The following is a 24,362-nucleotide window of genomic DNA, read 5'->3' on the forward strand; positions in this document are numbered from 1 at the left end:
GCGATGTAAATATTCCCTGTATATATTATGCAAATGTTTCTTCGCACATGGAATATAAATGTGTCAGTTAATTTTCGCATATTCTGCAAGCTCCGTGAGCAAAAATTTACAATACTGTCTTCTGAAATAAGCCGTGTCTTCAAACGTTATCACAGCCGGATCATAAAGAACACTTATCACATTTCATATTTGAATTACAAATGAAGTTGGGTTTGTAACCTCACATATTCAAAAGCTTACGCGTGGCTGAGAGAATAATATTAAAACAGATATTAAAGAAGTAGGGTTGGAAAATATGGATTGGATTCATCTGGCTCTGGATAGGGTAGGACATCCTTAACTGGGTGATCACCGACTTCTCAAGAATGAATCTGTTCCGTGGTTTCACTTGGTCCATTACGTAGTTGCAACTTCATGCCGTTAAATGTTGCGAAGACGTACAATTGCACTAAAGTCCTTTTTCAGCGCAGGCAGACAACTTCGTCAATTGCAGACCCTACTTCGATATATTCAGCAGAATAATCGAGTCGGTTATTATTTTACGCCACGAGGGCGGTCGTTTCAATTTTGATCCGTAAAAAAGTAACAACTGGTTATGGCATAACTAATTTTGCATTGGAGTTATTACCGACCATCATCAAAAGCAGTGAAGACCTGACCACATTAATTTAGTTACGATAGAAAATTACTTCGCTTTCATAAGTCTCTTAGCATTGCTTTCTACAAGTATAAATGCCACTTGGATGTGATGTAATTCCACGTTCCTAGACGCTCATTCGTGTCCCCGATGAATTGAAACACGTCCCTTGGATGCAGCTGTAAGATATGTGACAATGGTTTAGTATCATGACGCAACGATGTTCCCTGGACGTTGTCTATTGTCTGGAGCGGAGATTAAGCCCAGGAAGTTTCTGAGGCTTCAGGTAAAACACAAGAAGGCTAGGAAGTAGATGCAGTATTTACTCGGGTGGGTTAAACAAGGCTAGTACTCGGTGCTCGAAAATTAATTGTTCTGGGTTATAATAATATAACATATACGTATGCTGTAAATTCAGACATTATATAAAATGCGTGTCCATTTTACGTAAAATACGAAGGCAGAGTGCGCAGATATAATACTCTATAATTAGCCTGTTTTTTAAAGGAAGGTCTGCCATTAAACTAATAAATATTCTTAGATGTTATGATTAGTTCACTTATTAAAATCACACAAAGGTTTGGAAACTCAATCTGCTCCCATCATCAGGTTTAACTATAAAATGTAATATGTTCGGTTCTTCGGATAAAGCTAATGTCAGTCCCCGGACTAAATTTTAATCATTGGAGCTAACAGAGTAGATTTTATATTTTAACCTGATAATGGTTGCAAAGTCAGGTTCCGAAACGTTGAACGTCTTTCAAATAATTTACAAATGATAATGTTCAAGAATATGTATCAGTTAAGTGACACATCTCCCTTAAAAACTTCAGAGTAATCATGCCGTTTTATCGCTAGCCCCACAATAACTGCGTACTCCATTAATTGAAAGTACAAAATATTGGATACTATTTACACAACTTATTATGCATATTTTTTTATTTGTAGTGTGCTGTCTGACGACAGGTCCATATATTATGAACAGGATCCTTCCAACCTCTTCAGGTTGTCAGGGACCTGCTCATACACATATACATTCTTGGCAGAGATGATCAGAAGTGGTTTGCCATTGCCTTCTTCTGTGTGTGAGTGGAGTAATTGTTGGGATACCACGGAGAAACCGGGGAAGCCCCCGGAGGAAAACTCCGTGATGCCTAGACCACGGCCTTGCCCAACACAAGTTATAAATTTGAGCACCACCAAGAATTGAACCCGGGACCCCAGGCTTACAAGGCTAGTGTTCTGACCGCTAGACCACCGTAAGGTATCACTTATTAATTTATTTTATATATAATTTTAGATGGCAGGTTTAACATCTATCCAAATTTATTAAAAAGTGAACCTTATATGAGATAGTTATCATTCTTAACACTGGACATTTATAATCCATAGGTCTATATGGAACTGTGAGATAAATTGAAAATGTATACAAAACATATTACATATTAAGACACATATTACTAACATTGTTATTATTAATAGTAGCAGTAGAACAAACAATAATTTAATTACATATTTAAACAACTAATGAAAGAACGTTAATTACGAGCAATTTTAATCAGTCTGAATAATGAAAAGTTCATTTAATTCAGTGCTATAACGATTTTACATTTAACTCTGAACACGAACGGCTTTATTCCACCAACAGCAGCACGACTCGCGCATTCATCGTATAACAATGACCTACGCACCTTCATTAAGCGTTACGCAACTGGCGGCCCGAGGGCCATATTAGGCACGAGACAATTTGTAAATGCGCCTGCAAAATTATATGTTAAGTTGTTACTATGTAATAAAAAATCTTTTTTATCTGAAGGATTTGAAAAGATGACGTCAGATACAAGCTGTTGCTAAAGCAAATTTAAAATAATAAATAAAAAGTTTTGTGTATTACAATGAAATTTATATTTCAGAATATATTGTAGTGTTTTGGACATTTCTGAATAACTGCTGTTAAAGATTATGAAAACTGGCCATTAGTTTTATAGTAGTACCAGGAGGAACTTCGTTCCCTCTGGTCAATTCTTGGCCCGTGGAGAGTAAAGAGTTAGACTACCTTGCCTTAAGTGTTACGAAGGCAAATACAATTTTTCGTAGTTTAAAGTTACAACCTAAATTGCGCTACTGTGAATTTCTGTTACAAGTAGCTGCATACCAATGTAAACAAAGTTTAATAAAGGGCAATTCAGAAGTCTGTGATCGCGTAGCAGAGCTTTCAAACCAACCCCCGATATAAAATCGTGCATGAGCTGCTACAGGCGACAATTATTATGAATAGCCCAATGCACTGAAAAAGGGTAATTCACAGACTGTAATCTATGTTCTACACGCACGTATACTAGCCGTATGAGTACGCTTCATAACATACAAACCTATTGCAAATGGGCGAGTAAAACCGATATGCATTCGTTAAATATACTGTTTGTGCAAAAGTGAAAGAGTCCAACTCTGCTGGGTTAGTGGCACTGAATCGGTTTTTATATGATGACATCTGAAACAAGCTAGAGGAATTAGTTGCCAGATGTAGCAAGCCAAAGAAATCACAAATGTATACAGAATTTTTGTCGGAATATCCGCGAAGGTAACAGACCAGTTAGGAAACCTCAGCACAGATACGATAATAATATTGAAACGTATATTAGAAAAACAGGGTTTGAAGACGTTGACTACATTCAGATAGCTCAGTGTACGATCTAATGGCGAACGTTTGTAAAGCTCTAGGTTCCATAAAAGATGGAGAAGTTCTTGTTCAGCTGAGCGACTATCCCTTTCTGACTTAGAACTGTAATCACAAAAAGCTAATTATTTCAAAAATTGGAACACTGTAGGTCTGGAATAACTAGGAAGTTGTTTAAACTCTAATGCCGATTTGATGTCACCGCGTCAGTTTTAAAAAGTGTGTGTGTGTGTGGAGACGTAGCGTTCATTGATAGGGCACGCAGGTTGGAATTTTAATGGACCGGCTGGGTGTGACTAATGCATGTCCCACGAAGACAAACTGAACGCTATCAGAATACAGGGCACGGTTCCAGAGGCCAGCATCATGCAAAAATCAATGCAAAGCGACCACATCCCTCTACACTCCACTCATGAAGGCGTGAGAGGGAGTGGAGGCAAGACTCCACAAATTCTCAAATCGCAAAAAGGACTTTAGTATCGTTAGTACGTTATTTAAATGCGTTATATGTAATGTACGTTGTGTTGATTTAAATGATTTCGTTATATGAACAGTGAATGCAGGGTATCAGAGGTCATGGCCTATTTTAAGATGCTACTTCGGCAGTATTCTGCGTGGAGTGAAACGCTGGTAAACTTCTACCAGACTACGCGGCGCTACAACCCAGAAGACAGCCACATTCTGGAGCTTAAATGTGTGCAATTTTCTGGACTTTCAGATGAAATATATAAAGAAGTGACGGGAGAGTAAGAGATTGAAAGAGAGAACTAAGTATTCGAATCAGAGGATTGAAATTTGAATTTATGAAGCAAAATAAACACCTAACTAACTAGATGGCTTACCGAACCCGAAGGTTCATCACCGAATTAACCAAAGCCCTCCACCGGACCCTGTCCTGGGCCAACAAAATCCAGTTTCCTTCAAAAAATAAACACCTTGACTAATTAATTTTGATATATCAGTAAATAATTTAAACGCCTGTAAACCGAATAAAAGTACCTTAGAGAAGAAATTTTGAAAGTGTTGTGACAGCGTGTTGAGGTTGTGGATTAAATTTAAATTTAGATGAACGTACTGTTATAAAAGTACGCCAGAAGACGGAGGGGCGGGGCTTGGATAACATGAAATGTAATAATAGCCAATTAAAAGTGTGTGGAGCTTTAGTTACCTACTTAAAGAATATAATAGTGAAGTTGGAAATTTATATACATTACGAAAGAGTAAAAAAAATCCAGAATAATTGTATCTGTTAGTGACGGAAATAATTTGCAAATAGGAATGCCTAAGCAGAAGAAATTATGTCTATTTAAAAGTTCCTCCGTGTCCATATTAATGCAGCAAAAGATGAACATGGACAAAGGACCGTATTAGCAGGCTAATGACGAAAGAAATGAGAGTTACTGAGTATAGAAAGAAAAAACCAAAAGGGGATAAATAAGTAAAGTAGAAATAAAAATAATTTAAAGACAAATAGTCTACACTGAAATGAAGATTAGCAAATACCAGAACAAGATGAAATGACCACTTTTAAGAATGAAATAAGAGAATGCGAAATAAGGTTTTGTAAATGGAAGAATAGTAAAAGCCCCCAAGAGAAAACGGAGATTAAGATGGGAAAAAGATGCTAGGAAGATATCAGACAGAATGAAGTGCATCAGAAGAAACTGAGGAGGAGGAAGTACGAGAACAAGTAGATCAACGTACAGGGACAGGCATGATTGTCAGACATCCGGCTTCCAGTGGAAACTTCTTAGGAGGAAGAAGAAGAACCCAGAAGCAAGTAATTAACGTAAAGGCCTGAACAGGAATGTATTTAGACTTGTGATGCAGATCATAATATAAATACGTCACATTTTTACAGGTCATTAAATATATTAAAAGGACGAAGTTGTTCCTCGTTGGAGGCGCTCGGGGTAGCAGAGGTGTAGCCCCAAGTGTTCTTTCTGAGAAAGCATTGAGGTAAACCGTATTCAGTGGGATTTAACTCTCCTACAAAGGGCGCCAAAGCTTTGTGACTTGATGTTCGCTTTCATCTCTCACAAAATGTCATTACCAATATGTTTCGTGGAACTATGAAACTGAGCGTACTGAGTAATGCGAGTAATGTTCGAATGCAAATGTTTGAGGTAAGAATATTCTTCTTGCAGACAAACCGAAGCACGAGAAACATCGGTCTTTGGCGAAAGTTACGAAGGATCAGTCATTTGTATGTACATAAACGTCCTCTGCAATTTACGCTTTCGGAAATATTTTCCATGACAGAGAGTTTGATAAGTCAGAACACGCTCCAGCTGGAATTTATACCACATTTTCATGACAGGTTGGGTGACATTCAGGTTCTAATTTAAAGAAATTATGAATCTGAAATAAACGAAACTAAGGATATAACACGAAGCACATCATACTCTACAAATTTCAAGATTTTTTTCTATAATCGGAATATAATTGTGACTCATTCTGTATTTCAAGGCGCGTACTCGCTCTGCGATGAGACGACCTCTCGATGTGTTTCGAATACCATGAGAAGGAATGGACAGTCAACAAGGGACAAGGGGTGATCCTTTAGTTCGGCGTAAAAAGCCTTTTACTTTAAGGAACAGGACTACTGTTATATAAGAGAATTTCACAAATTACCTCGAAAATTGACTGTCTTTGACGCCACCTGAACAACGGATATGAGACACGGAGGAAATTCACGAAATATTCTGGCAGGGAACCTCAAAGGAAGAGATCACATTCGAGGCTTAGACATGAATAATAAAATGAGAGGATACTATTAAAATGTAACTCTGAAAAAAGTGCTGACTAGATATAACTGTTTCCGAAAAGATCTGATGACTGCATTTTAACACAGTAAATAATATTCGAGCTCCTTTGGGTTCCATAAAAGAGAGGAGTTTCTTGACCAGCTGAGTAAATACCAACTTTTCAGGGAAGAACCCCTAACAGAGTTAAAGTTACATTCAATGTGACATTAACGCCGAGAGACACGTTTTAAACAAAAATCTGTAGATTTTCTTATATAATATGTCAAATTTAGATGCCACACTGCAATGACTTGCGAAACCAAAGTACTTTTTTTTCAGTTGCCATATTGTTATAAGCAAATCTCTTAAAACTTCCGTCAGACTGGTGAAAACTACTTATTTTCTGAAAAACTGACACCATATAGAAACTAAATTAGTTAATCTGAGTGGCGGTTATATTCAGAAATTGGAACGATGCCCATGTTATTGATAAGAGCTGAGAATCACCAACTTCAGATTGCACCCATGTAATGTTCTTTATACCTAGTTTCACAGCAGTTTGCTAATTAGTGACTACAATACGCTATTAGGTCTACATGACTTTGAAACCTGGTCGACACTTGCCGTTCGTTAAAATGGCCCCTAAGGACAAATTCTCCTGCTAATGATACCAGAAACATTTTCTGATTCCTTAACCTTTTGAAGCCAAAGCTCGTCTAAACGAAATTTAAACACTAGTTCTTACGTCAAAGAAAACACAACACGTCTCTATTGCAACGTTCAATTGGTTAATGTTGTTTAGGAAATTAACAGTTCTTTATTCTGAAAATCTCACTCTGTGGGTAAAATACAGCTTTAATAAACTTTATCGCAGCGGTAAATGTCTTCACTGTACTTTAAAGGGGTGATACACGACTGGTTGAGTGTCAGACATTTCTAATATTCTTCTCCTTGTACTTGGCGTTTTCTTTGAAAGTTACGACTAAAGTGAAGGCATAATAGCGATGTCATGTATGATTGTCTGTCCACCCGTCTGCATGCACAACGTACACAGTAGTTATCTAGAACACTGGAAACATAATGGAAGACCACCAAGATAAAGCTACACATCGTACATCAAACTCCGCCCATTTTAAATAATTTAAACTGTGTTTTAACTACACAAATCTCTTTAATTGCTTATAAATTAAGGCAACGCCCTTTAGCTAATATAAAAGCGAGACATTTAACTATGCAGTAATAGAATTAGAAGGGTCAACCCGTTAAACCAACGCCCACCTTTGGACACGAATCCTGAACATTTTCCTACTATACTTTCCACCACATCTTTAATAAGACTCTGCAGTTCCTGGGACATTCAAATTTTGAACTTCCCCCAGATGATGATTTGCAAATACGAGTTGTTTCAAAGTGACCTCACTCCTACTCCTGTTTTAAAAACCTCTGTCTTATTCCAAACTCTACAGTAACATAACCTCTTCATTTCCATTGCTGGAGAATTCATGATTTTATTAAAAGTCTCATATCGATAGTAGTATCCTATGAACCAGTATATTCGAGTTTCTGAAATATTATGCTTAGAACACTGGCTCCTGTCCAAAGGCACAGACACTGCTGACCCAGTCAATCTCGACTGAGTTTTTGTCTCTTTCATGAAAGAATTGTGCAGTGTGCACCAGTAGCAACCAGCAGCTCAATATATTATATATTTTATGGTTAATGAGATGTATTACATACCAGTTCACTGTGTTTAAGACGGTACATATGTCACAAGTAAATATTTAGTGAAGATATATTTTGGCAAATTAAGTACACGATCTTGGACAAAATTGCATAAGATGGCGCCTCATACTTTGTACTCTTCACCAAATATGATTAGTATAATAAATCCAAAGGTGATGAGATGGGTGGAGCATGTAGCGCGCATGGGGAGATGACGAATGCGTACAACATTTTGGTTGTGAAGCCATTCTGTCGAACTAGGCACAAACTGGAGAATAATATTGAAATGGATCTTTGAGAAAGAAAGATGGCGAGTGTGGACTGCATAATTCTGACTCAGGACAGTGATCGGTTGTGGGCTATTGCGAACACGGCAATTAACCTTCGGCTTCTATAAAAGAAAGCTACTGCCTTCACTCTCTGGGTATACAATCAGCTTTTCAAGTAGGACTTTGCTGCATGTAACATGTGCCAATCATGTAGGCTTATGTCATATTCAAGCTCTTTTACATTTTATATTAAAAAAAACATTAAATTGATTCTTAATACAAACATAATCTAGAACCTTAAAGTGTTCCTTAAATTTTTCCCGTAAGCCGATTAGTTTAATTGTTAGTTAAAATCAGCGAAAATTTCAAAGGCAAATTTTTGTATCTGAATCACTTGCTTCCCTTCCGAGCAACTATTACTTTTATTTGTATCTGGGTTTATTGTACGTTCATTGACCCCGACGATAATGTGCGATTCGACATTAGCTTCCAATTACACGAATATTGAACATTACGACACGACTCTTATTATCTCGCAATTAGAAGGAGTTAAAAGTACATTTGCACAATCACCACGCTTTCGAGACATACGATGCCTAGAAATAAAATTATTATTTGATATCGTGAAACGCAAAATATAATGGCTATCATTCATTCAGGAGATTTTTCACGATTCTTTCTATTTCCTCTAAGAGCCGATGGCGAAACAGTAGTTTATCTTCAGGCTTTGTAGGCCGCCGATCAAGCCGTAAGACGCTGAAACCATATTATCTTCCTCGTATCCGCGAAGCTAAGCAGCAAAACAAGAAGACTTTAAACTCCACGAACCTTGAACTATACGTAGACATGAGGAAATTACCAGAAAGCATCTCAAGGAAATAGAGTGTAAGGATCTGTAATAACCATCTTGATCAGTACCAGTACTGACGAGTTCCAACAAAGACGAAGAATTTATTGATTAGCTAAGCGACTATTACCTTCTAAAGAACTGTTTTGTCAGCAGGTGATTGCAGCATCTCGTATCTCAAATAACCAAAGTCTGACAAAAGTATTAATTAGAACTAGATGTGACTTTCGTTATGTTGCTTTCCTGCTAATCGCCGTGTATATCGAACCGCGTAAAACCCACGTATTTTCTGAGCAATACACCACGAGAGGCCTAAATTCGCAGTCCGCGGTGTCAAAGACAGGGAGACAAAATGCAGCCAGACAGGTTCATAAGTAGGCAGAAAGTTACTCATATATACAGATTTGTTAAGACAGTTAATTCTTATGGGTAATTTAGTTAGTTCATCCAGAGAGTTAGTTACGGCAGTTAATATCACCCGAGCAAACTCTAAAGATGCGTGCGTTCAGTTGCTGTGTTCTACACGAATCCTAATAGCAGCTCTGGAATACCTCATTAATCAACAGCTTAAATCTGATGTCTTCAAGAGGTCGATAACAATGGCTGCCAGAATCCGACGTCTACCTTCTTACTCTCCCTTGTCTTAATAGCACATGAAATATAAACTGGGTCACACACAGGTACCAGAAAACTCCTCAAAACATGACGAATGACAGAACTGGTAAAATAGCGTGGAGGTGAAAACTGTCTAAAATTCCGATTTGATTTACAAACTTTCAAAAAGGGTGATGAATGTTTAAAGTCTGATAAGAGCATCAGACTTTTACTGAAAGTGTCAACAAGGGCAGTAAGATTAACTATATGGATCACGTGCTATTAAGACTCTTCCTTTGCAATTCTGCGTAACCTACTGACCTCGATGTGCATTTAGGCAGATAAAAATCATGCAGAATCCACTGCTTCAAAGCTAAAGACCATAAGCAACGCAGCGTAGATCGAAAGTTATTTCGCTTGTACTCTGTGTGTACGAACACAACATTAACATGTAGTTTAGATAAATTCGCTCAAATATAAATAAATAAACAATATATTTCTATGTAAACTAATAAATATCATATTCGTGTTTAAATGCATTTATAATGGTCTTACAGTGTGACTTTAGCTTTAAATAATTACAGAATTTCATAATTCGAAACATTTCTACTGACGAACCTAACTTTCAAGTCTAACGTAGCTTTTATTAATGAAAACCACTCGATTTACGCTTTTTAACTCTAAGCGGCATTTTCCGGGGAAAAAACAGCTGTCGAATAAATCGTGGTACATCAGAAGCAATCGATACTTCGCGCTTCAAATGAGAGCACAATCAAGTGTTTTTATAAGCAGTGGCTTGGTATACTGAAACATAGTAAACCCGTTGTGTCGGTATGCGTGTAGCGGATTCACTTCAAGAGGGAGCAGGGCGTACTAAGACACCGCAGATATGATGCAGACAACACTGGCTGATGCTGGCTGTTATCCAAATCCCATGGGAAATTGATTGCGGGTAAAATTTTACAGAAGCAGTCGAAAATGAAGGACAAAATAAAGATGGATTCAGGTTTCAGTGGCGTAGCTACAGATAAAAGTTTTTTGCCCATCACATGGGAATAATTATTGAGTGTTCGTTAATATTGACGACGACATATCAACTGCACTGATTATGTTTGCATAAATGATAAAGTGATTTGTGAATGGTGTACTGGTAGGAAGAAGTTTTGGCTCGCTTTAAAATATAAGTTGCAAAAATGTGCGTGTTAGGGCATCATAACATTTCTGTCCGTCTATCTGAACGGATCCTTATGAAATTTGAAACTGAGGAGCTTCACTTTGAAATTTTAGTTACAATCGGACAAGAATGGGCCCTTCACATAAAGACTTTTTTTTAATCAGGTGGGGAATTAACCAGCTAACCACACGTGGCTGTATCTTTACTTTCCTATTCTTTATATTTGTCAAAATCCTCAAATGCCTCAAATGTAAAACTTAATATGTAATGAATTCCATATCTTGAAAATAAAATTCATATATCAAATTCATAAAGGAATAAAACGAGAGTAGGTACGTTTTAAATTCAGAATTCGATTGCAGTGTTTATGATATCCAATGCAATTTCCTGCAAAACAAAGCGGTTATCATGTAAACAAATGGGGATGCTATATTATAAAAAGTATTTCTGTCACAGTATACATGGTTAAATTTGTACATTTGTATAGGTCATGGAACAACCTAATAGCTCGGGCAGTTAACTTATAAAATTAAAATATTATGTATAGTTTTTTCGTCGCTGCCAACACTCAAACTTTATAATCCAATGCCTTAAAAATTTGATGATGAGAAATCTAATTATACTGAAGTTTTTCAGGAAGATCTTACGCCTACATCAACATGAAGATATCGGTCTCCTGGGATACATAAATAACCTAACCCCCGCCTAGTTCATAAGCAACTCACTAGAAAACATTTTAAATAAACTGTAGTTTCAGCTATGGAGAGGAATATGAAAATCTTCGAACTGGTAGCTACGAAATAATGGCTCGCATGTCAGGACATTTTTAGTTTGCTTATACGCTTTCCATAACATCTACAGTGACATTAAGATTTATTAAATCAAATTCAGTCACATGACACAGATTGTTCTTTAAACGCGAAAATAGTTGTAATTTTTAAAAAGGGAACTTGAAATTTACTTTGAAATGAGGAGTTTTTGGATAGGTTACCAGCCTCCCGCAAAACAGTCCTCCAGCAGGATCTGGTCTTTTATTTATGATATCCTTTCCATATTTTACTGATTGCATTTTGGGACTCAAGAGCCTAATCGATTCTGTTATGGTTCTTTCATATTTACGATCGCCGAAGGGTGTCCCGGTATTCTTACCCAGGGACTTGGCCCCCTATTGTTGTTGGATATTCTTCACGCTCTAACGTGAGTGAGGAACACCTCACGCATCTGCCAATGACTACTTTTTCAGGTTACTTAACATGCTTGACAGAGGAAGTAGGGGTCAGTGTTCCTACGGGGAGTATTCAACGTGGATGATCGGGGTCACTATTCTAACGGGGGTTCTCAACGTGAATGACCTGCGATGATATTAATGCCAGAATGATCTAACGCCCAACAGTGACCTCGGATGAAGTGTAACGACGACCTGTGTGATGTGGCGTAAAGAACGCCTTTCGAATGTTAGTTTACTCCGAAGAGCACACTTTTCCAATCTTGCTCTATATTCGGGAAGCCCCGCCATATGTGGCGGGCTCCCCCATCCGCCACAGGCAAGATTCACGAGGTCACGGTTACGGCAGACAACGTTTTATTTATTTGAACGACGTTCAAAGACAAAGTGTCTACGTAGCAACAGACGTAAAGCTGAATGTGCAGCTTTGTAATGAAACGTGTAAAATTAATTTTGTAACATCTTCAGCCTTTGTTTCAACTTGTTTGCTCCACCTTCCTGTCACACGATGTTGGTACTACCTAATTCTAGGTTCGCTTTCATGGAATCCGCTGTATAAAGCGAACGAAATGAATTTATAATTGCGTGGCCTGTTCGCTTACGTCAGTGATGCTCCGCATTTCCTGATTCGCTGATCAGTAAACCGCAGTGGATCTACCGAGCACCAGCATCCACGTATAATTTAATATAATACAATATAAATATAATTATTAGTCGCGATTCTAAATACATTTTTTTACTACACAGTAACTAACGCCTTTGTGATGTATTAAAATCGAAGATGCTTCATAATTATCCACACAAAACATTTGTATTTAACATATATATAAGAAGGAAGAAAATCATTAAAATTAGACCGTTTTTTAAGAATCTCCAATCACAATATCGACATGCGAAACTATACAAACACGATCAGTAGCCTCCTCTACCGAACGTGTAAAACAATGTTCAGTTGCATTCTAAAACAGAAAGAACATTCTTGTAGCTTTAGTACAAAATGACATAAAAACATCAGCTTTCGGATATTAATCACATGAAATATAATTAAATATTCACATAAACCAAAATTTGAAGAATCTTATATGCCTACTGTGGTTTGTAACAGCATCAGAAGTATACACTTATCGTGCGACTAGATAGTTAAAATTATTCGTGTCTTTTGAGATGACGCGCCATGTAGTACGGTGAAAGGGAGCATACGTCCTTCATCTTCAGGGCGATGTTCATCGTGAACAACACAGAAAAATGTTTGCAAACATCCGTAGCCCAGAGCGATTTGAATTTCATGCCCTTGGCTCGAATGGCTCATTAGTTATTTGTCAGATTATTGCACACGACCGCCGTTTTTTAAAATAAGAAAACTTAAAGAAAGGTACGCATTTTTCGAAGAATTATTACAACACATCACTTTTGAATCCTATACCTAATGGTTAGCATCTAAAAAATTCTCCAAGTTGTTACTATCGATTGCAGGAGTTCTAAATGTGTTCTCATTCTAAGACTGAATATATCTTCAGACTGCTCGTTATCTGGAGTCGGTCTTTTTAAAAACTGTTCGCTTCAGCGATCGGAAAACACCGATGTATAATCAAGATTTAACATCAGTAGAACTTGGCGTTGCTAAGCAACCACGGTCGCCGCCTCATAGAGAAACACTGCCAAAGCAAACCATACGTCGTGAAACAGGACAGAAAGTGGATAAAAGCAAGGTACTCTGTAAACTATAAGGGACCAATGTCTGTTACCCCACGAGATTTGGAAGTGTACATTAATATATAAAGAAAATTTAATTCTCAGATTTGAGGTTCTTAGTAAAAGTAAAGTAAAGTTTGTCCCACTATACGCCATGTAGGCGCTTGGGGTGAGTAGAGGTATAGCTCCTCTCTTCATTGACCTCGGCACTAGATAGGGGTGAGTGGTCAGCATCACGCCCCGGCCGCCTTTACCCCCGGGAAAGGACCCCGGTACCCATTGTAGAGGAGGCTGGGTGGGCCCAAAGCCGGTCTGGACGCAGAGGCTAGAGGAGAAATCCTCTGCCCCCGTCGGGGATCGAACCCCGGTCGTCCAGCCAGTAGCTAGTCACGGCGCGTAGGTGGTTACCACTCTTATATCTAAGATACCATATTTCACAACACGAAATAAATAAAAAAACTCAATTCTTTATTGTACTGTAGATTTTGTTGTTTGTGTGATGTTTCTGAAAAAATGCGAATGCAAAATATTTTTAACTGAGTATTAACAAGAATTTCAATTCGGGAACGGCGTTCTAAATTTCAAATACTGCCCAATATCCTCAAAGCAACATATGGACTGTAGTGTTCTGGTTACGTTACATTGCTAAGTACAACATTTCAGAAAACCGATCTCTGAAATCTAGTTACTTTGTCCTGTTTCCTGCGACTCAGCTTTTTGAAAACTACCGAGGAAATAGCTATGGATTCAGACCAAGGAGACTTCTTTTGAGAAAGAAATATTGAATTATACTTTCCTTATATACTACCACATTCACTTTAATACATACACAATATGTAGTGCGAGATAAATGAAGGTCCATGAATCTCTTTCGATAACAACAGAATCATGGGCATTCCAGCCAGCGTTAGACATTTATCTTGTTTATCAAACACCACTGACGACCAATGGCTGGGGAAGCTTCATCAGACAATGCCATCTGGTATCCTGATGACGCCCTGTTCGAACCATATAGGTATATTCCATAATGAAGACACTGACTCCAATCACGTTTACAGGGTACAGTTCTCGTCTACCGTTAATACATAGACTATGTCTCGGTTAAATGCTAAGCACATATTCTGATGTACATTGTCAGACAGTGGTTATTAATCACGTCTGTCCATCTACCACATCACGTTGTTAACAACACCCTCTAATATCCGCTGTTCCTTCACGATGATGTGGCCCCGGGAATGAATCTGAAGCAATAGGACATAAAAGATGATGTCTAACGCACGGTTACTTGATCATTTATTCTAGAAATCAGATTGTGTCTTCGCTTGATTTTCACACATCGACCAGGCTTACGTCGTCCCTTCAGAAGTCTGCCAAAGCGAATATTATATGTCCAACTAAAATTGGCATCTTGATGTTTTAAAAATTATTACGCATTGTTAACATTATTTTTGAAATAAATAGGATATATTATACATCAAAACTTTAAAATATTTAAGGAAAAATAAAACGTAAGAAATGTCAATTACCAAAACTGTCGACGTGAGCATGGTTTTCTCAACATATTAATACATACATGAAAATAGGAAAAATGTAATCACGTTTAAAGAAAATAATTTAAGAAATTGGAATGAGCATTTTAAATTAAAGAGTTAATATGCAAAACGTAAAATTTTAAAAGAAAAAATTAAAACAATGGGAAGTAAATATCGAGGTAACAATCGATATACAGTATTCAGGTTCTATTAATACATTTAGAATTCTGTACTTTCACGTACTTTCGAAGTAAGAAACTTCAGTGTTATGTCAGTCTGATAAAGATTCACGGGGATAAAAGCGAAATAATCAAATCAGTTACATAAAGTACATTGATACCGAAAATATACAGTATCAATAACGTAGGTAAATAATGAGGAGCTGAAGAATAATTTCCAGAGAAATATCACATCCCAGTCGTGACATTTCAGAAAATGGTCTTCTGTTAAACACGCGAGCTCTTTACATCAGAAATCTTACGAAATACCTAGATTGTCTATTTGCTTACTGACTTCAAAAATCCTTCATTCATGAAAAATACTAAAATTCTAGGAATACCCCGAAGCTAAATATAATTTCGCTGTGACCATTTGTTTTTGCATTATATTTGTAATTTTATTTCTACTTTATTGGGTAGAGAAATAACAAGTTTTTGCTGAGAGGCGAACGACCAATATGATGGTCGGAATGGATGTTTTATTAGTTACACGAAGCCCTGCAACTGACGTGGTCACCGGGATGAAAATACTCGTGCATGTCCACACTAGAAGGTAAATGTGTAATTAATGCAACCACAAAGAAATTCGAAATTATAAATCTGTAGATTGCTTAACTTAACATAACTTTCTTGTAAAAACAATACAGTGTACAATACAGGGCGATTATTAATAGAATACAATACATATAAAGATCGCGTTTTACTTCTAAAATGAAGCGAAAATAAGCGATAATAAAATTCGTTGTGTAGACGGACTGTCAAACTAACGTTCGTAAATATATCACGTAAAGCCAAAAATTACTTAACAATCTCAAGTGATCACCAACCAACCAACCAACCAAACACAGCTTGTGCTAAAGACAGATTTATCACACTTAATCTCAGTTTAGTTGTCACATGTTTCTTTATAGTAAAATTCGGCAACCTGTAAAGCAGCCTTAGCCAATAAATGGGTCGTCTGGGACTGTATCTGAATAAAAACTGGATATCAGCATCTAAAATAATTTTAACTATTGGTAAAGTCAAGTATAGCTCCGTTATAATGACACGCGCCTAGTGCGAGCTCACTCTGTTAGTCGCAATCACACCCAGAACCTTCTGCCTAATAATATACGACTACAATGCATACGAATGAGTCTGTATTCGCGACTAGACATTTCCTCTCTGATTAATTCACTGAATTAATGTTTATGGTTTTCCAATTTCCGAATGACAGGTGGTGACAACACACGGTAAAGAGGTGTGGATGGAAGAGAAATGTGGAGAGGAGTTATAGAAGGCGCAGACGTGTGAAGGCAGTTGCATTAGCATGTCCGCTCATCACAAACATTTATCCGCGTTGTGGTAAATCTGACATTTTGCACTGAAATCACGAAATCAGTTTAACCATTTTAACCTCAGTATCGTCTAATATTTAAGAATTCAGCCAGAATCGCAATGAAAATACACTTCATCATTAAAAATATGAATTATTTAATGTTGTTTAAAGAAATAATAGTTGTTTATTCTGATATTAATAAGAACCCCATAAATAAACTTAGTGGGGAAAATTCAGAGTTACTGAATGATAAATCAAGTAGTATATATAGTTAACACGGTGCTTTAAAGGGTTAATAAAACATTAAATCCATGTAACAGCACATAAAAATTCTCTTAAAGTTGTTGACAGATTTCACTGATATATTTCGCACTGTACGTTATTTAAGTTATACTTCATATAAACAAAGCTACGGGAGTTGTACTTTTCTGACTGTACTAGGATTCGATTTTATAATCGTCTGTGTCCAAGACCGGAATCCTAACCAGTGGCAGATGTCAAAGAAAAGGAAATAAATGTTTCAGGCGTTCAGCGAACTTTATAACAGGGCTCCTCAACATTTCTGTTTTCAGAGCCTGCCTCCCGTAATAATCTCATAGAACTTCATGAAATAAAATACAGACTAAATATTACGTTTACACATGGAACAGATTTACGTCATGATTTTACTCCAATGTGGAAGTAAAAATTAACTTAATACTTACAGCGATACGTCATCAAACTATTATAGAGCACAATCTACTTAATTTGCTGACCCTTAGGAGAAACTTACGAGCCACCAAGGGTCCTAGATCCTCGGTTGAGAAACACTGCTTTAGAATATTTATGTCTCCAGAATGGACAATGTGCTAGAGGCTACTGCAGACTGTTCCCTGTGGACTCCACAAACACCGTGCATTTACACAAAGTTGGTTATGTCCATCGTGTTTAGTTACATTCATTTCATGGTCTTCTGTGCCTTTCCTGTAAAGGTCACTGCATCTATAATTTACATAATTTAACGCCCTTAACCGGTTTATATAAAACATTTCCAAATCCTTCCACATTTTCAAGGTACTCTTTATTTTGCACGCTCAGAAGCTAAGTAACTTTTACACTCGCTTTACTCTTCTGAAATTTCCCTTTTTATTTCCACTAGCTTCTTCCAAAAAACAAAATTTCTTTCTGTGGTTTCCCAATGATCAAAAGAAAGTTCCCGAGTAATCAGTATGAGTACTCCTGTCCGCTCCTACACTGAGTTAGAAAAAAAGAACATTAGAATACGCAAGTGCTCAGATAAGGTCAGTAATCTGTTCAGTTCGACATGACCTTTGCTAAGAATAATGTTTTAGTCCACTCAGCAAGTCTTATTCATCAGGCTAATGACATTACAGTCTACAGACAAACATTTTAAAATGGCATACCGCCGCCATTAAAAATGCCCTGAGACACTGTATTTCCCCATGTGGCGTATTCCTTGGTTTCGTATAATTATCAATGATCAAAAGTGATTATTTCCCCCATCATATCAATTGCTCATCTTTAGTACAAACTAATTCTTACAAATTATTTAAATTAATTTCGTGCTTTAAATCTGGTGGCCACCAAATGACATCTATCCTTCCAATTTATCTTTTCATCATTCATCAATCAAAAAATAAAAATGTCGCCGTGTCTCAAAGCTTCTACCACGTGTCACATTAATGTCTTCTCTGTCATTCTATCCGTAACAGAAGGACGAACGGGTAAATTCTGGTAACCTTATAACAAAATGGTGTTCATTATCCCTCCAGAAATAAAGTGTCTCTCACTTCACGTAATTTTCTCTAGCTCCTACTTTTCTACTATCCTCCTTAACTCTCTCTCTAAAGGTCGACTTCGACTCACGTGTCAATAAAAGGAACAGAGGTTCTTTGAAATGCTTTGTTTTAGTACCTAAACCCAATATCCCATGTTTTCAGCCTCGTGTGTGTGCAATAGACCTACGTTCTTTTCCCCGGAGCTCCTATTACACAAATTTTGAGAGAATCGAAAAAGAATAGACTTAAAAAATCTAAAACCAAGACGGATGTTAGAGGAATACTGAACCCTGGACAGTGTTTAAAAGACGTCGATTAAAACAGATTCAGAGGAAGCAAGTTCAGTTTTTTGATGACGTTTACGAGTAGTCGATTATAAAATAAAATATCTGTAGTATATTTTGATTTCTTTTAAACTGCCCACCATCTCAGGTTTACACTTCTTGCAACGGCCTGTTGTGGACAACGTAATAGACCTTCGGAAATTTCTTGACTAATTAAGCTACTATTAGCTTCTCAAAAATGATTGTGATCCTTGGAGCTAATTACCTTTCTTTTTGTTAATGATAGAAAATTTTCTTTCAAAAATTTCACCAAGATTTCGTCGGATACGATAATCAAAAATTACGACTAAGAGAAATATTTGGATCTGTGAGTAACTGGTTTATAATTAAAAAATTTCTTGCAATCTTTGTACTTCATACACTTTACTCGTATAACGATACGTCAGGTATTGAAGTGTAAATGGTTCTACGTTTCAGAGCCTTAAAACACCAAAGCCAAAGGCGAATGCCTTTAGTACGTGTTTTAATGGTCCGTATGTCCTCACCTTAATTCAGTATTGTGGTGAAGTAGAGACGCAGTCGGAAGCGGATGTGACGACTACAAAAGACGATCTAACTTCTTGTGGAGTAAAGTTACTATGACTTGAATTAATTAGGGTCATCAAGTTTGCTGAACTGAAGACGAGCTTTAGAAAACCCCCTTTCAGCAAAGCCGAATTGGAGTAAAGACGACTCCCTCGCCCGTATCAGGTCAAAAATAAGGGATAGGTTATATAACCTTGTCTACTTCTTAGAAGTCTTCGACAGTTTCAACTACAAACATTACCATAAAATAACAAGTAACCACTCTCTTACGAGCAGAATTGTCTCTTACTAGAGATTACGTTATTTTTCTATATGCAACTTATTTAATTATAAGAACGTACATGATTGTGGGTTTTTGTTGGTTTAAGAACGTCTCGTTGACTTGTTTGTTATATAGCAACCCGTGAAGTAGATAAGAGACTGGGAAAGATCAATTTCAAATTATGACGGGGATTTTCAGAACCGAGTGAGTCCACACATCGACAGAATTTTGATATTACTACCATGGCCAATCTAGTGAAAATGCATCATTTCGTAGAAGAACCACATCAGTCTAAGCCTTTACTGCGTATTAGCAGCTCTATCTATAGTCTGTTTCAACGTAAAATGACACGAGTCCTGGAATCGTTACTTTAATACTGAACGAATTAGACTGACCCGCCGTAAAGACTCAATGAAACCCACAGGATTTAAATTTGTCACCACATCTGTGACAAAATACATATAACCACATTCATGATGGAAAATAATGGAATCAGGGAAAATAAATCAAGCTTAAAATAAACAATGTATCTGCAGTTTTTTTTTCTTCAGAAAGTGGGCTTTGAAGACTCGTGTGGTTTTTAGAATGGCAGATTAAATTGTGTGGAGACAATTTGTTATATTCTAATTATCCTTCGTAAGGTATTATCTCAGAATGTGAATGCAGTGTGAGAAATTTAGAAAAATTCTCGGCGTATCAGGCTTCATTCTTTGTCAGGAAGTAAGATTTTTCGTTTGTTACTATGTACAGATAATTAAAATTAAGCGGCTTAGTTTCGAAATTCCAGATTATTATTTTGCATACGGGTCTTTAGTATAACGTGCTGGCTTTTCCTTTCGCCAAGCAAAAACGTGCAGACACGAGTTCCGAATTGGAATTTTCAGTAGGCTAGTCAAATGAATTCAGTAGATTAGTTCGAAGAGGTTATACTGTAAATGGATCAAATCTGCCCCTATTCATAAGGAATGCTTCAGTAAACTGAGAAACAGATAAAAGTTTCACCAATACACTGCTTACGGCTGTGCAAACACTGAAGCATGACATTTATGACTGGGATGACCTCAGGAATAAGATTCTTAAGTTATGACATTGAGACTCCGGACACCGTACATATGGTACGCAGAAGGGAGGAAGTGGTAGTAGACTGGAGATATATAGTACGCATGGAAGAAATGAAAAATGATTATCCAGTTTTGGTTAGAAAACCTAACGACCACTCTGAAGACATAGCGTACGAATTACATTAATCTGGTTCGGGGTAGAACTCCATTGGCTGGATCTTGCGAAAGTCGAAGTTAACTTTCGTTTTACTCAAAACATAGGAAGTTTCCTAACCAACTGATCAACTATTAACTTCTCATTGAGTATTTTTCATCGAGTTATTTACAACACACATGCGATTTAATACTAGTACTCTACATAAAAGTTTTAATGCTAGGTAATCAAATCACTTTGCTCATACGAAGCAAGTAATTGCAGTTTAATGAGCCACGCTGAATTCCAAGTGCCTATAGTATCCTGTCTCGTCCGTTAAGAGCAGCGTGGTAATGGGTAAGGGCTCATCTCATAACAAGACAGATGAAGAACAGATACCGCTTTGAACATTCCAGTGATTAACACAGACATCACACAAAGTTATTCGCATGTGTAATACTGGCATATCAAATGACTGCCTGTCGCTAACGCCCGTTTACTCATTCACAATTAAACATAAAGGCTGATTACTTCCGAATTGCGACAGTGAAGGTTTATATGCCTGGAGGCCTACATGTGTCAATGCGAATGTTTGAACGGGTCCAGAAATCGGTGCAGATAAATTATGGAAACTTGTATTTATTGAAAAACACTGATTCTGCCGAAGGTCGCGGTAGAATGAATAACACTACTTCATCTTATTCGGGAGATGTCGAGTTGAGAACTCTGAAGCTACTGTTTTAAACGAGAGTTTTCGTTGCTTTCCTCAGTCCCAGTAGGAAAATGCCGAAATAGTATCTCAAATTAGGCCACTCATATCGATCCTTTGTCGTCTGGGCTAATTACAAAACGCTAAGTAAATAATATATTACTAAACAAATAAATGTACACATGCTAATTAAACATCTCGCGTATTTTTAGTTGATATGATCGAAACGGCTCAGAAATAGGTACCAGTGACCTTGTAAACACCTTCGTTTCTCGAAAGGTGGAAACCTGTTGAGTAGCTCAGCGACTGTCAGCTTCTCAAAGGGGAGACTGCCTCAGTTACTGATCCAAACTGCATTAGAATCAATCGTTATGTCGTCTTTCTCATTTACGTAAAGCTTTCTTTTAATATTGTGTTCCAGTGATAAAATAGGTCGACAAGACGGGTCGATATATATCTAGAAACTAACTTTTAACTATCCGATTAGATCAAAGAATCCTCACAAAAAGCTGATCTCGTAACATTCGTATACAGAACACCATCACTGCTGGATTTATTATCGCGTTTAATTTTAATAAATGATAGCCTTTTGCAATTTTATGTATTTTCGCCTGGTCTCTCCTCTTTACAGAACGGTTCATACCTCAAACAAACAAAAAATGAACAAGCAGTTCGTTACTGCCATTTTATGCTGCAACAATTCTAGGTAAGCAGTAGATAGACAAACGCCACATCCGACTTTGTACAGTTGAATTCAAAGTAGAGATAAAAACCGAGCGTCCCTTATGGTAATGCCTGCTGGGTACGGCTGTATAAGTGAAACTCGCTGTTTTCCAGAAAGGAAGACAAGAACTAGGAAATTGTCTGTGTTTAATTTTCGGTACATTTACTCCCTATGGTAATACTAACCAGACTTGATGCGCTTATACCGAGTGTCGCAAGAAATATGTACCAAACTACGTACGTCTGTATACGCATGTATGTATGTACGAACGTTAAAAATTTACGTATTTCTTGAATATATTGTAACAGGTCTATACTTTTAAAATTCAACAGCATTTACATCTCCAGATAATGATTGCAACAGAACAGACATACAAACGATTCAGTGACTCTGTTATCGATCACCTTATGAAGGGTTATCGACTGAATATTTGATTTCAGGTATTAAATATTTCTTCAGGCTGAGTGCATAGACTGAATCCACAGCTCCAGAGACATTCATTACGTTTATATCCGATAAACCAATGATATGGTTCAGCGACATCCCATGTTAACAGATATATAAAATCGAAATCGAGAATGTTAATTAATATTTTATATGTTGTTTGTAGCAATAGATAAGTTATTTCGCGAAAAATTTAAATCATGTTAAAGGAAACAAGTTTTATTTTTATGTTTCAAAATTCGATCAAGACTATATCCCACGCCCGTGTAGTTTCTCAAGAGGATCTCCGGCAATCAAACTGGAAACCGTTTTTTTATGTTATCGAAGATTTTTAAACTCGAAAAGAACTGACATTTTTTCTGGCTGCTAATATAAACGCTGTAATAACCTGTAAATAAGTTCTTAATTTAGTGATATAGCTTACTATTAAAATATTTATACGACGATGATTATAGTTTCGACATGCCACTCTCTAAATAAAAATGGAGTTTACTGTATTGCCCTTGTCCTGGAAATACATCCTCCTTTCTCTGTCACACCAACTTGGTAGCATCGCAGTAACGTTTTAGTGCATACAATTTTCTGCGTGTAGCGCCATAACGTTAAAATTCCAGCACTTCGTTTTCGAAGCATCATTTGCAACAACTTCGCAAGCCTAACATTTTCCGTGCTTTGTCAAATAACATATCTCGCATGGCCCCGAACTTAAGCGCCATCCCAAAATAAACGCACAGTAAAGCAGAGTAAAACACTAAGCATTGCTTCAGTAAATAAAAAAAACTAACATACATGTAAACAAATGAGTTGACGTACTTACTCGACGTTGGTGCCAGGTGTTGGAAGATCGCCGATCGTTGTTAAGGTGAGCGTTGACCAATAAAGCGATCCTAGGTACTTGCGTGTCAGCTGCTGATATCCTGGTTCATTGTAAGGATATCCCCAGACGCCGATGAAACCTTGGGCTTCCGATAACAAATAGTAGAAACAGCCGAACCAGTGCGCGAGAATCAAAAGTATGTGAACTAGATTAACGACTCGCCACAAGTTCGGGTACACCGTCCGAGACTCCACCATGTAATAATAGTTATATACCCTGTACACTTTTAGAAACCTAGGAAACCTTAATATCGGCTGTATACCGACGTAAAACTGTAATAAATCAAGAGGTAGCAGGGCGCACAGGTCCATCAGGAAAGCGCGAGAACGAATATAATGTCCAGCGAGTTTTTTTGAATCGTAAACCATGAGTCCCTGCTCAAGGTAACCTGTACGGAACTGGACGGCCACATCTAAGAGGAAAACCGCGTCGCTGAAGCCATCGCACGTGAACCACAGTATGGTGGCGCCTGACTGAAGCTCCGGGAAACTCTGTCGTACGATTAGAGTCCAGAGGTTGTAGAGAACACAGGCACTGAGCAGGAACAGCCAGTAGAAGTAGAAGTTCTCGTCGGGATTCACGACGGTCCGCGGAAGACGCTGTTTTCGGCGACGACGCCTTCTGGTGCTTGCTGTACTCTGGCTGCTCGGACCACCATCGCCGTCGTCCCCTGTGTCCATGGTCTCCTGAAATGACGACAAAGCCACAAATAAAATGACCCAACGCACTTAATTCTAGTATCAATTCAGTCTTATTTCAAACCGAGTCCCTACAGGTAAGTGACATTAAACAAAAATTATCACGACTTTTTCATTCCATATCCTTCTTAATTACATGGGGCAGTGCATATTTA

The 24,362-nt window shown here is 37.4% G+C and overlaps 1 protein-coding gene across 14 annotated transcripts in view; it reads right to left on the reverse strand.

Moving 5' to 3' along the window:
* The window catches only part of LOC110836502 (Cyclic nucleotide-gated ion channel-like), a 232,959-nt gene that overhangs the window by 24,530 nt on the left and 184,067 nt on the right, over nt 1–24,362 (reverse strand). For all 14 annotated transcript variants that reach the window (XR_002545321.2, XR_002545320.2, XM_022077758.2 and 11 more), the window contains one exon: nt 23,450–24,195. Coding sequence is in view for 12 of the 14 variants with exons in the window: in XM_022077758.2 (XP_021933450.2) it covers nt 23,450–24,195 (746 nt within the window). In the remaining 2 variants the exon portion in view is untranslated. The remainder of the gene's footprint in view (nt 1–23,449; nt 24,196–24,362) is intronic.

This window comes from Zootermopsis nevadensis, unplaced genomic scaffold (genome assembly GCF_977971745.1).
Source record: "Zootermopsis nevadensis isolate Lab colony 2312 unplaced genomic scaffold, Znev_1.0 Znev_ptg000027l, whole genome shotgun sequence".
Classification (NCBI taxonomy): Eukaryota; Metazoa; Arthropoda; class Insecta; order Blattodea; family Termopsidae; genus Zootermopsis; species Zootermopsis nevadensis.